At 41.1% G+C, this 17,497-nt stretch overlaps 1 protein-coding gene across 6 annotated transcripts in view; it reads left to right on the top strand.

The window, feature by feature from the left end:
• The window catches only part of NHSL1 (NHS like 1), a 374,547-nt gene extending 369,781 nt beyond the window's left edge, over window positions 1–4,766 (top strand). For all 6 annotated transcript variants that reach the window (XM_029596468.1, XM_029596471.1, XM_029596469.1 and 3 more), the window contains one exon: window positions 2,273–4,766. In XM_029596468.1, the coding sequence (XP_029452328.1) occupies window positions 2,273–2,996 (724 nt within the window). In that variant the 3' untranslated portion in view covers window positions 2,997–4,766. The remainder of the gene's footprint in view (window positions 1–2,272) is intronic.
• Window positions 4,767–17,497: the final 12,731 nt, after the last annotated feature.

Genomic DNA, 17,497 nt, shown 5'->3' on the forward strand with positions numbered 1-17,497 from the left:
AATGCCAGTGATTTGGCAAGCTGTGTGATAGGTGTTGGACTGGAATCCGTGAAAGATTAGAATTCCCAGTCCATATATACGGAATGAGGGATGCAGCACTTCTGGCCTGCAGATAGCCTAAAATGACATGATTTTAGACTGCTCGAAGGGGAAAAGCCTTCAGGTTTAGAGCCAGTAAGGACCATCTGAACTGAATGTGCTGGTGGCCTACTGCCATCTCATGGTCAGAGTTGTTTTTCTGCTTGCAGTGTATAATTTGCAGGAAGCGCTCAGCTGCCTCTGGTGTCAGACCTTAATTCCTGTTTCACCCAAATTCCTCACTATGGGGGTAATTTTCAAAAGGAGTTACATGTGTAAATACAGCTACTATTGTAGCAATTTTCAAAAGCCATTTACTCAAGTAAAGTGCACTTATGTGAGTAAATCCTATAGACAAGTCAATGGCATATATTGTTGCAATTTTCAAAAACCCACTTACTCAAGTAAAGTGAATTTACTCCAGTAAACCTGGTTTTTACTCGAGTAAATGCTTTTTAAAATCAGGCCCTATGTTTTTCTGCTTCTTTGCCCAAACACCCTATTTTCTGTACTTCCCACATTCTTTGGATCCACAAAAATAAACCCTCCAGGACACTACTGTAACTGAAATTCATGCTTTTTTTTTTGGTCTTTATTTCTCTTGTTTACTTATACTGAACCTCCACATGCATAAGTTTGGGGGGTTGTTCATTGCCACCTTGGCCTTCAGTGGAAAAACCTCTGTAGATAAGGAGGAGGTGGTCCTGATTTTCCCATCTCCTCTCCCTCTCAATCACACAGCTTATAAGTTTGGAGAGTTCCTGTTCCTTATTTTGCATTTTCAGAACTGGCTTCCGCTAATGAAGTTGAATAGGCAGTGACAGTTCATCTAGCCTTCATTTGAGAAGGCAAGCTGGCAACCCTATCTGGAGCCTAGTGCCAGGGCCACCTCATAAACTGACCAGAAATGTGGCCGCTCTGCCATTCACGCCTTGATTTTTATTAACTTGTTCCTTATGCCGAATCACTGTGGCCCCTTGAGTGGCATGTACCATATGCTACAAACTGTGTTATCCCAAGACAGATATTCTCAACCCAGTCCTCAGGAAACCTCTAGCCATTGCATGCTCCGCCTTTATTGTATGCAAATCTATCTCATGCATGTTCGTTGTGGATATCCTGAAAACCTGACTGTCTGGGTTGAGAACCACTGCCCTAAGGAAACAGAGGCTGGCTGGCTGCATTACACTCTAAAGCAGGGGTAAGCAACTCCAGTCTTCAAGCACCTGGTACTTGGGGTTTTCAGGATATCCACACTGAATATTCATGAAGTGCATGTGCCTGTACCACCTCCATTGCATGCAAATGCATCTCATACATATTCATTGTGAATATTCTAAAAAATATTCACTGGCTTGTGGCACTCAAGGACCGGAGTTGCCTGTCCCCTCTCTAGAGTCTGCTGCTTGCAGTTGTTAAAAGAAAGTCACACCACGTGTGTTCTGTGTAGCACTTCAAAAACACACCAAGTAAAAAAAGAGTAATAAGTGTTACTATTGTTAAAGTCTGTAAGTTACTGTCTTTCAATTCCCCGGAAGGCTTGGAGGCAGCCATGTTAACTAGTCACACCACCCAACATTCACCGGATCTGAATTGGTCCATGGTTGATCTACATGACATCACATATTATGTGAACCAAACTAACGAAATTTGTGACACGTTGCCAAATATGGCTTCTCCCATGTGTTCACAGGAACGGAAGGGATGCGACTTTTGAAAAAAATTGTAAAAGAAATGGCTTAACTGATACAGGATGAGCTTAGGTATTTGCTGTATTGTACCCAGAGGGGGTAGTTTTCTTGTAAGCAGCGGTTCCTTCTGGGTAGGGTATTTATTGATGGTGCAGGCCATATCTGGAAGTGCTGAACTGCTACTAAATACCCTGTTCTCTGGCGGAGTTGTTGCTATCATATTTATACACACATTTACAAAGGAGAACCATTTTTATAAATTTGTTTCATTCTATTTTTGGATGCCGTGTTCCTTGTGTGTGTGTGTGTATGTATATATATATATATATTAGTATTTTATCTTTTGCTTCCTCCAAATACTTGCACATCCAACAAATTTGATCCCACTCACTGGATGTTAACTGTTGTCCTATAGAAGCCATTCCCGCTAGTAAAAACAGAGTTGTATGGTATATATATACAGGCTCAATTACATATTTATATTTTTTCTTTTTACATTTAAGATCCAAAAGGAAGGTTCTTGGCCGCAAGGATTCTGAGGACGACCACACCAGAAATCATTCACCCTCGCCTCCGGTGACACCAACAGGTGGTGTCCCAAACCTCGGCCCGTCGAAGCAGACCGGATCCATCCAGAGAAGCATGCGAAAAACCAGCACCAGCAGCGACAACTTCAAAGCCCTGCTCCTGAAGAAAGGGAGCCGGTCGGACTCCAGCTCACGCATGTCGGCAGCAGAGATGCTGAGGAGCACGGACCCGAGGTCTCAGAGGGGAAGGTCGGAGTCTTCTCCTGAGCTCCCCGAGAGCCCCCCCAGCAGTTCGCCGAGCAGAGGCAGAAGAGCCCAGGAGGAGTGGGCCAGGAGCGAGGGCCTGATGCCCCGCAGCCTGTCCTTCTCTGGCGCCAGGTACGGGAGATCCCGGACCCCTCCCTCCGCTGCCAGCAGCAGGTACAACACGCGGAACCGCCTGCAGAGCAGCCCCATGACGGTCATCTGCGAAGGAGAGGGGGAGGCAACCGAGGCAGCAGGAGGCAGTGCCCAGCAGGCCTGGGAGAGCAGGAGCCTGAGGCGGGCGGAGAGGTTTCCTGGCGGAAACACAGATGGGAATTGTGAGTTAGTAAAGGCCAAGGAAGTTGACGGAGTCCCCCATCGCAAAGATTTGACAGATCAGCTAGTAAAAGGCGATACATCAGACATTTGTGCTAGCTCTTTAGTGGAAGAAAGTTAACAGGAAGGACAGAGAGTGCTATTTGGGGATTTTCTTTTTCCTTCAGATGGGTGTATAGGATAAGTAGGGTAGAGATCACAGGACGAGAAGCCCTGAATGTATAATTCAGTCGTGTTGAGCTTTTTTTTTTGTGAACTTGATATGCATGTATTGAATGCAGGGGCATTGCTAGCTCTACACGATAAGAGTTTGGATAGAACTTGCATTGAATTGAGCTCTGGGGGCCGCAAAAAAAAAAGCCGAAAAGTCCCGCTGAGGAGGTTTCCTTACAGACACTGGGATCTCCTATTCAGTTTTTGGAAACTTCAATCATTGGAGAGTATGGGGAAGGTCAAAGAAAGCCAAGACAAGATGGTAGAAGCTTTTTCAGGTACAAGGTGGGCGGTTGCTTTATAGTGTTATGTTTATAATACTTAGTAACTTTTTAGGCAGGGGGAGATGGGTTGAGAGGCACTGCTGGATGGAGGCAGTTAACAAGGCCGGTTACTGGATCTGCATGTATTTTCTGTGTGTATGTTAGAGCAAGCATGTGAGGCTAGCAAATAGAGATCAGTAGATCGTGCTTTTTTTTCCCTGGTACTAAATATATATTTTTTCAGGTTTTATAGATTTATTTGTGCATTAAGGCCAGAGCCGGCTTTAGGGCACCTCTGTAGCTGCCATGTAACAGGCGGCTTGCAGCCTTTTTTTTTTTTTAAATCCATCCGGAAGGACCATCCTGTTTTTGGAGCACCTGCTTGCACAGTGAACTGGATCCTTGAGAACCGAGATCAGAAATCCTGCAGAGAATGGCAGTTGTTGAACATATAATTGCAAGCATAATGCACTAAGTAGCAAGATGAAATGGAAAAATAAGCAATACACTGCCAGGGTTTGGAAGTTTCAAGCTGACAAACTGATAAATATGAATTTATCATTTTTAAAAAAATAATTAAATCTGAAGACTTGCACTACAAAGCCATGGATGAGGCTTTCAGGCTTGAGAGCACCATCTCACCTGAAGATTGTCGCTTCCAACTGAATATGGGAAGGTCTATTACAATGCTTTTTATCACTTGAAATGTCCTCGCTGTGCTGATATTTGGTTACCAAAGAGTGAGATGACCTTGATTTCTTTTTGGTCTTCCCCTGCAGAGTTTCTTTTCAAAAACCACCACAGCAGGAATTGCTTTGTTGTTGCATATTTTACTGACATTTGCAAAACACTTAACATTTTTCAAAAAAAAAAAAAGAGGGGGTTATTTTGATCTATGGACTGGAATTCCTTGCTCATACTAGGAAGAGGTTTTTAAAAATTTGCATCATTTGATGTTTAGTGCAGTTTTTTAATATTGTAAATAGTAGAAATTGTAAAAGAACCATTTGATCTCTCTGCCTTAGAATTTGTACATTTGAAGACATAAACCCGCTGTTTAGGATATTTATTTTTAGTATTTTGGCGATGCTCCCTTTCCAGTCTGCAGAGGATTCAGGCACCTGCGCTGCAGAGGAGAGGTGATCATGCTGCACTGGATGCTTCCAAGGGAAATGAGGCTGCCAGCTCATCCGTGCTGTACAATGCATCATCATGGCAGTGCTGGTAAATGTCAGAGTTGGGATCTGGTCCTGCTGGTGGGTCAGCAGGTAAACAACCCATTGCAGTCACTCACCCAGGAAACTAAAAGCAACAGGTCTGAAACGAAAACAGCAGTTTTGTCAGCAGTCTTAATGCAGCTCAATCCTTACAGCCTTAAATCTTTCAAAAAGAGAAATAAACACATTCTGATTGGATTTTGGTTTGAAATAGTTTTGCTTTGCTCTGGGTCTCCGCAAATTTATTTTATCTACCTGTTTCTATCCGAGCTGGTTTTCTGAAAGGAAATGTTTTGGGAATCTGAGTACTGCATCATTTATTGAATCCTGCCCTCCTCTCCTCTCCTTCACCACCCATCCCCACTGTACATTAGCAGAGTGCAGGCCTGGTGATATTTACCCTAAGATGGTAGTGGCAGTAGGCTGTTTCTGTGCATTGGTCTGTGAACACATTGCAGTAGGAAGAAGCATGTGAAGGATTAAAATAACTATTGCAGTGACTGATGGTACATTTGCATGACAGACGACCAACAATCAAAAGTGGATACTTTCCTTAAATGCTGTATTAGAGAACTGGGATCACCAGAAACACCAGGGCTGGTCAGGGCCAGTGCAAGGGTATTAAATACCCTAGGTAAAGTTTACAGCACTACACCAATCCTCCCATAGTCCTCTCCACACAATTAAAAATTATGTATTTATAATAGATTTTAACTAACAGAAACAGTGTGTCAACATGAGTATTTCAAGTACAGGTGATAGCTTTTCTTTTCTATGTTATATAGCTACTATCTCCCCTGATACATTATGAGCAAATAAAGAGAACCATATAGGTAAATTAAATAATAAATTATATGATGACCTTCATATATGGCATCATCGTGTATGTGCTATGAAAAAGCACAGAATGTTAACTCTGCCAAGGTATATAATCATAGGTCATATTTTTTTGAGTTTTGAAAAATGTTCGTGCAACCAATGTGCTCAAAAGAAATATATTTCGGGAGAGACTCAAGATGGCCGCCATGTAAGACATGGAGGAAAACCTTCGATACAGCTTTTCCTATTTTTCTAATTTTGCTGCACTATTATGCCCCATACGAAGCGTAAGGCTAAGCTTAGAGGGGTAACGACAAGTTCACCCTCAAGCAACCATCTTCAGCCGCGCATAGAGGGTTTTTTCTCCGCGGATACTAACCAGACGCCGGGAAGTGCGGTCGCGGTAGGAAGTCTCGAGGAGCACGAGACTAACCTCTTGACCCTGGATACCACTCTGAGCCCCGGCGCGCCGGACAGACCCGTTCCCCCAGGCCAGCTATCGCTGAGGTCCATGCCAGAATCAGCGCTAAACCCTGCGGAAGCTCAGGGGAGTTTAGAAGCGCTGCAACATCGAGACCCCTTGAGGGTGGATAAGGGTCTTTGGAAGTCCCCGGACACGGGAGAAGGAAAAGATTCTGAAAACGAACAAAATCCTCGCGTGGAAACAGGCCAGGACATTCCTGGGACTGACAAAACAGCAAGGAAGGCTGCTTAATAAAGCCGTGAGAGCAGAAATACACAATAAGCAGCCAGATGTCCAATCTGTGAAAATTTATTGTGTGGAATCAAAATATACAATGAGCCCGACTCCAGCCGAGTTTCGCCCTCTTTCAATAGGGCTGCATCAGGGGTATTTGCATATGTGAATGCTAAATCTTCATCAAAATGTTGTAAGTGTAACCTATGAACGGTACAACATTTAGAAACCGACACGATGTTCATCAGCACTTTCAGCAGATAAAATGCTCCGGATTTCAGTAGTACAAATTACTGCGATCTATTCAGAACACAGTAATTTTGTACTACTGAAATCCGGAGCATTTTATCTACTGAAAGTGCTGATGAACATCGTGTCGGTTTCTAAATGTTGTACCGTTCATAGGTTACACTTACAACATTTTGATGAAGATTTAGCATTCACATATGCAAATACCCCTGATGCAGCCCTATTGAAAGAGGGCGAAACTCGGCTGGAGTCGGGCTCATTGCATATTTTGATTCCACACAAATTTTCACAGATTGGACATCTGGCTGCTTATTGTGTATTTCTGCTCTCAGGACATTCCTGGGACATCAACACATGGTAGGGGAACGGGCGCAATTAGGAGTATGGGTGAAGAGAATCCAAAGGTTGTGGAGACTGATTTATCCAAATACATGACCTTACCCTCTACAATGGAAGGCATTTGTGGGGCTTTAAAATCAATTGAGTCCTCTCTGGCTACATTATCACAAATTACTATGGACACTAAAAATCAAGTTTTGATTAATACAACATTGCTATCTTCCTATAATCAAAAAATAGAGGATATTGATAAAAGACTTGATGAAACTGAAAAAATTACTCAGAATTTGATAAAATCGGAAAGACTTGCTAATAGAAGACTAGAAAGTCTTGAGAATGCTTCAAGGATTTGCAATTTAAGAATACTAAATTTTCCCCAAATAAGATTGATCTCCCCACTTGAACTCTTTAAAAGTTATATGTTGAATATATTGCACATTTCTGAATCAGCATTTCCTGTTATTACTAAGATTTATTACCTTCCACAAGTTCCAAGAGAAAATGCAAGAGTACAGGAAGAGGGGGATCAATCACTGGATCTTTCAGCCATTCTTGAATCATCTATCGAGACGGATATTGCTCAGAGAAGACCAGTATTGGTGACATTTGCATTCTTCTCTGAACGTAATAACATATTAAGAATGTTTTTCCGCAATAGGCAGTCGTTATTTTACGGCCACAAGGTCTGGATTTTTCCAGACCTGATAAGATCTACACAAATAATGCGAAAACAATTTCTTGAGTTAAGACCAGATGTTATAAAACTCGGAGCGAAGTTTAATTTACGTTATCCTTGCAAATGCGCTATTATTTTTAATAATGTTAATTATGTTTTCTTTGAGATTGAACAATTTGAAAATTTTTTGGAAACTCATACCCAGATATAATATAATTGTGGTCCGCAGTAAGATAAGATATTAGTATACATGGAGACCTGAAGTTTACAAGAATTGTTTTTCATTAATTTCGCTCTGTTTTTTCGTTCTCTCCTCTATTTCCTTTATTTCAGTACAAAATGTTAATGATGTAGAGAAATATTTCTTTATATGACTATACCTTTGATTGTACTATATTACCCTAACAAGATGTATGCTTGTTATATTTTGAAAATTTAATAAAAATATAAATTAAAAAAAAAAGAAATATATTTCGTAGAGAAATTCTATAATACTGTGCTTGCAAATAAATTATTCCATATCAAATAACTTGTCCAGGTATCAATGAATAAACGATTAAACGATGACTGAGAGGACAAAATAATACTTAACTGACAGAACATAGTTAAGTCCAAAAAAAGGGAGAGTTTACTCCGTATAAGAAAACTGGTGCCCGACACGGTCCGTTTTTCGGTAATCCTTCTTCATGGGGCAGGATGGATTCTTGAAATGAAAAAACATGAATAATGGTAAATTCAACAATTACATAGCAGTAAAAAACAGTGGGAAAGAAGAGAGCAACATACCACAGTGTATCACAGATCTGCCTATGCCAGTATAGGTCCATTTCCGGTTACGTTTTCTGGAACCGGTACGCAGGTAGGCGCCTTTTAAGTCCGCCTCAACAGCTGTCAATCATTGAAAGTAAAAATGTATCATTAAGTGATTCAAATGTTTGAATACCAATCTATAGCCAGGTTATGACCCGCTGGGTGAATGCTATTTAATCTGAAAATCCATTGTTGTTCTTTCAAATTGAGTAAAAATTGTAGATCTCCCCCCTGCTGTTAGAATGAACCATTTCAATCACCCTCCACTTAAGATCTACAAAACGATGGTTCAGTTTAAACAGTGGGCACTATCAGCACCTGCATCTTAGCGGTCGACAAACAGCTTTAGTGCTCAATTAATCGAGTGCGTATAGAACGCTTCGTGCGTCCGATGTAATATTACATTTTCGCAATTCTCTGCTTTACAAGAGTTAAAAGCCTCTTCCGCCACCATTTTCAAACCAGCTGATAAAGGGAGTGCGGTGGTTTTGCAAGAAAAGAGTAAATATTTACATACTATAAATCTTCACCTATCAGATAGAATCAGTTATCAAATTCTACCTATGGATCCAAGTCCAAATCTGTTAAATACCATCACAGATCTTGTCGAACAAGGACATGACAGTGGTTTTTTGATGTCCAAGGAACATACATTTTTGATCAACAAGACATATAGAATTCCCACTATATATATGGTACCAAAAGTACATAAGGATTTAAACAATCCCCCTGGTAGACCCATTGTTACCACAATTGGTTCTCTACTGGAACCTTTATCAATCTTTGTGGATTTATTTTACAGCCTTTTGTTCCTCAAATGCCTTCTTACGTCAAAGATACGAAACAAATGCTCCAGATTTTGAAGTGAACAATATTAGTCAATCATTTTTGGTTACATTCGACATCCAAACTTTATGTACTAGCATTCCTCAAGCACAAGCTCTTTCGATTTTGAACACTGTTTTGGACTCCAGACTTCGACCACACCGCGCCCCAACCAATTTTCTCATGTCTTTAGCCACCTTGGCATTATGAAACAATTATTTTTTATTTCAGGAGGTTTTTTACAAACAGACCCATGGCACTGCCATGGGTGCCACTATGGTGCCAAGTTTAGCGAACCTTTACATGGCTAATTTTGAACAACAATTCCTGTATCAGACTCCGAATTTTGCCCAAGTATCTTCTTGGCACCGTTATATTGATGATATTTTCTTTTTTTGGCATGGCGGCGAAAGAGATCTGTTACAGTTCCTGGCTTGGTTAAATACCCTTGATGTTAATCTTCATTTCACGATGCAGTATCATTTCCAGCAGATTCATTTTTTGGACATCCTTATCATTATGGATCATGATACTATATCCACTACTTTGTACAAAAAATCCAGTGATTGTAATATTCTTCTCCATTTTTCTAGTTTTCATCCATACCACATTAGGAAAAATTTACCATTTGGCCAATTTTTAAGGCTTCACCTATATGCTCTACAAAAGATGATTTTCTACATCAAGCGACATTGATGTCCCAAAGTTTACTTCATCGAGGACATCCAGCCTACATTATCAAGCAAGCACATAAATGTGCTACCCACGCAGAACGTCAATGGCTCTTGATTGATCAACCTGAACAGGATGTGACAGACCTTTTAGTGTGCACTCTTTGTTACTCTACGAAATCATCTCAGATTGCGGCTTTAATTCGTTATCACTGGCATACCTTGAAAATGCATTCTGTTTTTTACAATTTACCCCTGATTACATACAGTTGAGGTAAAAATTTAAAAGACTTGTTGGTACATTCTTTTTTGACAACTGATCACAATTTAGTACTGTCTGGAATACTAGGCCATCAGCCGTGTAATAAATGCTCTATGTGCCCACTCACTCTATCTGGTACTTCATGGTGTGATCATAATGGCATTTCCCATACCATCAATTTCAACTCGGACTGTACTACCACCCATGTTGTATACATCATCTTTTGCCCATGCGATAAATATTACATCGAATGCATGATAAACACCGATAAATATTACATCGAACGATAAACACCAAAGCTGTTTATTGACCGCTAAGATGCAGGTGCCGATAGTGGCCCACTGTTTACAACTGAACCATCGTTTTGTAGATCTTGTGGAGGGTGATTGAAACGGTTCATTCTAACAGCAGGGAGGAGATCTACAATTTTTATTCAATTTGAAAGAACAACAATGGATTTTCAGATTAAATAGCGTTCACCCAGCGGGTCTTAACCTGGCTATAGATTGGTATTCAATCATTTGAATCACTTAATGATACATTTTTACTTTCAATGATAGACAGCTGTTGAGGCGGACTTAAAAGGCGCCTACCTGCGTACCGGTTCCGGAAAACGAAACCAGAAATGGACCTATACTGGCATAGGCAGGTTTGCGATACACTGTGGTATGTTGCTCTCTTCTTTCCCACTGTTTTTTTACTGCTATGTAATTGTTGAATTTACCATTATTCATGTTTTTTCATTTCAAGAATTCATCCTGCCTCATGAAGGATTACTGAAACACGGACCGTGTCGGGCACCAGTTTTCTTATACGGAGTAAACTCTCCCTTTTTTTGGACTTAACTACGTTCTGCCAGTTAAGTATTATTTTGTCCTCTCAGTCATCGTTTAATCGTTTATTCATTGATACCTGGACAAGTTATTTGATATGGAATAATTTATTTGCAAGCACAGTATTATAGAATTTCTCTACGAAATATATTTCTTTTGAGCACATTGGTTGCACAGACATTTTTCAAAACTCAAAAAATATGACCTATGATTATTTATTTATTTAACATCTCTTCTATACTGTCATTTAGTTATATACTATTACAACAGTTTACATATAGGCACATAAATTTCAATAGGTGAATGTGTACAATGGTACATTCTAACAAGTGCCAAAGGGTTCGGTGACATCATGTCTAATTAAAAACTTGTTTGAAGGGTGAGTTAGATTTGACCATATATACATGTAACTTACTTCTTTACAGGTATAATTCTCATGTTCTGCGTAATCCCCTGGCAGAGTTAACATTCTGTGCTTTTTCATAGCACATACATGATGCCATGTATGAAGGTCATCATATAATTTATTATTTAATTTACCTATATGGTTCTCTTTATTTGTTCATAATACATCAGGGGAGATAGTTTTTCTTTAGAATAGATTTTACATGAAAAGAGGATATTCACAGTGCAGTCTTCTAAGCTAAAAAATAGAATTTACAATAACGTATGTTATGTTTACATGCACTGTTGTGTTTGCCAACCAGAGAACCCTACAAAAAAAGACACTTGGTAGACATAATGGTATTGGGTCTATTGTAATGTGTGTTGGGTATGAGCTTGGCTCTTAGAAAGCCATGAGTAGACTGAATTATGATTACAATATAGTAAACCTCCCGTACCAAAATAGCACTAACTGCCAGCTGTTAAACTGCAACATCCCTACCTATGAAAATGCAACACTACAAATATTACACCAGGTCCTAAAACACCAATACACCCCCGCCTGTTAGACAAACAGAACAAGCCAGGCAGCTATAAATCCCCACACAGAAACTACATACTGAGTGGCTCACCTCAGTCACACATGCAGAACACAGAGAGACCCTCACCAAATACAGAATAAAGAGCCCATGAGGTCAATATTCAGCAGAGCAGTTAGCAGAAAATTTATCTGGCTAAAAGTTGTCAGAAAAACTTGCAATGGATATTCAGCAACACACTGCCAATTAAGCACTTTATTGAATATAGGCAGATAAAGACTTACTTAGCCAAATAAACTTATTTGACTAACTTTAGGACTGCTGAATGACATGACCAAAGCTAGCTGGATAATTTGTCTGGTTAAGTTTTTAAATATTGGAGTTAGATTTATTCTCTGGCTAACTTAACTCCACCCAGGAACACCTCCAACGTATCCAGTCAAACAGATAAATTAGAGCCATTCAGAGTGGCAGGAAATTTAAAACCCAAGGTTTGTCCAGCTAAGTTCTGAACTTATCTGGACAAACCTGAATACTGAAGTTCTTAAAGCATAAATAGTAATGTGCAGACAAAAACTGAACTGATAATCACAAAAAGCCAGACTTTGTGTGCAATGCAACAGTGGAAAACCATAAAATAATACAATCAAGAATATAAAACCTATCATTTTGAACGGATTGTAACTGGAGGTCTTAGAGTGTCGTGAGTTCCATTCTGTATGTTGGTGGATCCCTCTCGCTCTTTGGGGCGGATTTTAAAAGCCCTGCGCGCCTAAAGCCCCGGGATGCGTGTAAGTCCCGGGGCTTTCAAAAAGGGGCGGGAGGGGGTGTGTCCGGGGGCGTTCCCGAAACGACGCGGCATTTCGGGGGCGGGCCCTGGGGCATGGCGCCAGCCCGGGGGTGTGGTCGAGGCCTCCGGACCAGCCCCCAGGTCGGGTGATGGTGCGCCAGCAGCCCGCTGGCGTGCGCAGATTTACATCTGCTTTTAGCAGGCGTAAATCTGCCAACAACGGTAAGGGGGGGGGTTTAGATAGGGCCGGGGGGGGGGTGGGTTAGGTAGGGGAAGGTGGGGGGAGGGTGAAGGAAAGTTCCCTCCGAGACCGCTCCGAAATCGGAGCGGCCTCGGAGGGAACAGGCAGCGCGCGCTGGGCTCGGCACGTGCAAGTTGCACAAATGTGCACCCCCTTGCGCGCGCCGACCCCGGATTTTATAAGATACGCGCGGCTACGCGCGTATCTTATAAAATCCAGCGCACTTTTGTTCGCACCTGGTGCGTGAACAAAAGTATGCGATCGCGCAAATATTTAAAATCTACCCCTTTGTGTCATTACCGGAGCAGTCTTCCAGGGGCTAGCTGTCATCTTTCCCACCACTGCTGACCACAGCAAGATTAAAGATTCGGAAGAATGCTGAGGGACAGTTCCTGTCATCTCAGACTGTGACTGGAGGACATAGGATGCTGTGAGTTCCATTCTGCATGCTGGTAGATCCCTTTCATGCCATCGTCATCGATGCATTCTCCCCGGGGCCAACTGTCATCTTTCCCATCATTGCGGACATCAGCAGGAGGAGTATTAAAAGTCCAGAAGAACACAGAAGGCATGTGTGCAGAAAGGAGTGCCACAAAAGAGCTCCTTTGTGTGGTGCTTCAGGCATGTTAAGAGTTGTGTCCTGAGCCACCACTGTTTTCTCAATATGGATAAGGTTAATGCCGATTTATCATGTTCTATCCTGGTAATATGGGGTAATGAGAAATATGGGGACTTAAGGTAGGGTATGCGCCTTAGTACTGGGAGAGTCCAAGCTTTCTTGTTTTTCATTATAACTGATCCATTATTTGCTGTGGCTGTGTTCTCTGCATTCTCTCTACTGCTTGTTAATGCATAGACGATTACCATGAAAGGTCCTGTTGTTTGTTTGTCATGGGATAAGCACTGGACTTGTTATGTATTACAGAGAACTGGCTTATGAATACCAGCAATTTCCATTTAAACCAGCTTTGTCCCCCTGGGTATGCGGTTATATCATAACCCCTCCCCCTGATCAGGGCATTGGGTTAATGATATTGTATAATAGCATTTCAAGGTATCCCAGGGTAAGGTTAATATTGCTTATCCATTCAAGTTTTTAGGGATAACATCACCAGGTTGCTTGGTCTATGCTCCTGGTTTTCTGAGCTATGATTTTTTTTTAACTCTTTATTTAACAAGGCTTGGGAACATTAAGCAGGTATATTACAGCATAGACAATATACAATATCCGTATGTTACACTCCAATATCTCAACATTCATTAACACTCAGACCATGTGGTATGCCATTTCCAATATGTAGACCATGTTACTTCATAGACATCACTTTGCTCTCTAAGGGAGTCATTTATCAAAGTGCTATATGGCGTTTTCATAAGAAAATGCCATACTGGGTCAGACCAAGGGTCCATCAAGCCCAGCATCCTGTTTCCAACAGTGGCCAATCCAGGCCATAAGAACCTGGCAAGTACCCAAAAACTAAGTCTATTCCTTGTTACCATTGCTAATGGCAGTGGCTATTCTCTAAGTGAACTTAATAGCAGGTAATGGACTTCTCCTCCAAGAACTTATCCAATCCTTTTTTAAACACCGCTATACTAACTGCACTAACCACATCCTCTGGCAACAAATTCCAGAGTTTAATTGTGCGTTGAGTAAAAAAGAACTTTCTCCGATTAGTTTTAAATGTGCCCAATGCTAACTTTACGGAGTGCCCCCTAGTCTTTCTACTATCCGAAAGAGTAAATAACCGATTCACATCTACCCGTTCTACAACTCTCATAATTTTAAACATCTCTATCATATCCCCCCTCAGCCATCTCTTCTCCAAGCTGAAAAGTCCTAACCTCTTTAGTCTTTCCTCATAGGGGAGCTGTTCCTTTCCCCTTATCATTTTGGTAGCCCTTCTCTGTACCTTCTCTATCGCAATTATATCTTTTTTGAGATGCGGCAACCAGAATTGTACACAGTATTCAAGGTGCGGTCTCACTATGGAGCGATACAGAGGCATTATGACATTTTCCGTTTTATTCACCATTCCCTTTCTAATAATTCCCAACATTCTGTTTGCTTTATTTTACTGCCGCAGCACACTGAACAGACGATTTCAATGTGTTATCCACTATGACGCCTAGATCTCTTTCTTGGGTTGTAGCACCTAATATGGAACCCAACCAAAATTGGGTTCCATATTGGAATTGGGTGTAAATAACCGAGTAGATGTGACTCTGTTATTTACACTTTCGAATAATAGAAGGACTAGGGGGCATTCCATGAAGTTAGCAAGTAGCACATTTAAGACTAATCGAAGAAAATTATTTTTCACTCAACGCACAATAAAGCTCTGGAATTTGTTGCCAGAGGATGTGGTTAGTGCAGTTAGTGTAGCTGGGTTCAAAAAAGGTTTGGATATGTTCTTGGAGGAGAAGTCCATTAACGGCTATTAATCAAGTTTACTTAGGGAATAGCCACTGCTATTAATTGCATCAGTAACATGGGATCTTCTTAGTGTTTGGATAATTGCCAGGTTCTTGTGGCCTGGTTTGGCCTCTGTTGGATACAGGATGCTGGGCTTGATGGACCCTTGGTCTGACCCAGCATGGCAATTTCTTATGTTCAACATTGTGTAATTATAGCATGGGTTATTTTTCCCTATATGCATCACCTTGCACTTATCCACATTAAATTTCATCTGCCATTTGGATGCCCAATTTTCCAGTCTCACAAGGTCTTCCTACAATTTATCACAATCTGCTTGTGATTTAACTACTCTGAACAATTTTGTGTCATCTGCAAATTTGATTATCTCACTCATTGTATTTCTTTCCAGATCATTTATAAATATATTGAAAAGTAAGGGTCCCAATACAGATCTCTGAGGCACTCCACTGTCCACTCTCTTCCACTGAGAAAAATGTCCATTTAACCCTACTCTCTGTTCCTATCTTTTAGCCAGTTTGCAATCCACGAAAAGGACATTGCCACCTATCCCATGACTTTTTACTTTTCCTAGAAGCCTCTCATGAGGAACTTTGTCAAACGCCTTCTGAAAATCCAAGTATACTACATCTACCGGTTCACCTTTATCCACGTGTTTATTAACTCCTTCAAAAAAGTGAAGCAGATTTGTGAGGCAAGACTTGCCCTGGGTAAAGCCATGCAGGCTAACCGGTCTGTAGATTCCCGGATCGCCCCTGGAGCCCTTTTTAAATATTGGGGTTACATTTGCTATCCTCCAGTCTTCAGGTACAATGGATGATTTTAATGATAGGTTACAAATTTTTACTAATAGGTCTGAAATTTCATTTTTTAGTTCCTTCAGAACTCTGGGGTGTATACCATCCGGTCCAGGTGATTTACTACTCTTCAATTTGTCAATCAGGCCTACCACATCTTCGCATGCATTAAGGCTTTTTCGCATGTAAAAAACACCTTTAATGCATGCGAAAACGCCGTTAATGTGTGCAAAAGCACCATAACGCATGGTGCAATGCAAATGAGAAAAAGGGGAGTATTTTGGGGTGGGGTTTGTGACCAAGTGGGCTGGGCTCACAGTTTTGCAAAGCCAAATTGCATGGCTTTAACTGCGAATTTTAACTACACCTTTTTCATTTGCATAAAGCCATGTGATACGGCTTTATCGAGTGTTGCGATGTTTTCACAAATGCCATTTTTAGTACTTTTAAGCTCCTGGACAGCCAGCCTAGGTATCTGGGCCCTCCTACAACCACTGGGGGTGAGGGGGGGGGAGAGAGAGAGCAAGCCTAGCCATAATGCCCTCACTAGATGGATATTTATATCTCTATGGGATGCCCACCTAATAACTCGAGGTGAGGTGTAGGTATTAGTGTAGGGGGTTAGGGGCCACTTTGACATTCAAAGTGAGACGTACTAACAGAACAGTGCTCTCTTGTGAAGATTTGATTACCTTTGGAGTGAGGAAACTCACCCAAAGATGAGATTTGTGCAATGTTCTCTCAACCTAGCTTGATGTTACCCAGGTAGAGAGACCATCAAGCTAGGTTGAGAGAACATTGCACAAATCTCATCTTTGGGTGAGTTTCCTCATTCCGAAGGTCATCAAATCTTCACAAGAGAGCACTGTTCTGATCGTACGTCTCACTTTGAATGTCAAAGTGGCCCCTAACCCCTACACTAATACCTCAAGTTACTAGGTGGGCCTCCCATAGGGATATAAATACCTATCTAGTGTGAGGGCATTATGGCTAGTCTCTCTCTCTCCCTCTCTCCCTCAGTGGATATAGGAGGACCCTGATAGCTAGGCTTGCTCTCCAAAAGCTTAAAACCACTAAACATGGCCCCCCCAGTGTAGGTTCTTGTTTCCACATATGTGCTATGGTAAGTCAAGCATCATGAAGTAATTGGATAGTCAGTTTTCTGAACACCCTCATACTTCTCCTATCCTCCCAGTAACCCAACATACAGATATCAGGGTCTTTTCAGGACTAAAATACTCAAAATTTGGTTGAACTGCAGTTTTTGACCATTAATTGTCTAGTTGCTATAGTGAGCTGCATTCCACAGTAGTAATGGGTGATTTGAATTTACACATGGCTGTATACTGCCTTTATCCAATGTTTGTGAACTATTTCTAGATGCAGTGTCAGCTCTAGGTTGGAATCAGTTTGTCTATGGACCTACAGATAAAATAGGGCATACTTTAGATCTAATTTTTGGTAATTCAGTCTTTTTTGCAGGAACTCTTGTAATAAAAAGTTTTCCATCCCTTGATCAGATCATTGACTACTAACAATGAATGCTGAGACTGTGACATT

This window comes from Rhinatrema bivittatum, chromosome 3 (genome assembly GCF_901001135.1).
Source record: "Rhinatrema bivittatum chromosome 3, aRhiBiv1.1, whole genome shotgun sequence".
Taxonomy (NCBI): Eukaryota; Metazoa; Chordata; class Amphibia; order Gymnophiona; family Rhinatrematidae; genus Rhinatrema; species Rhinatrema bivittatum.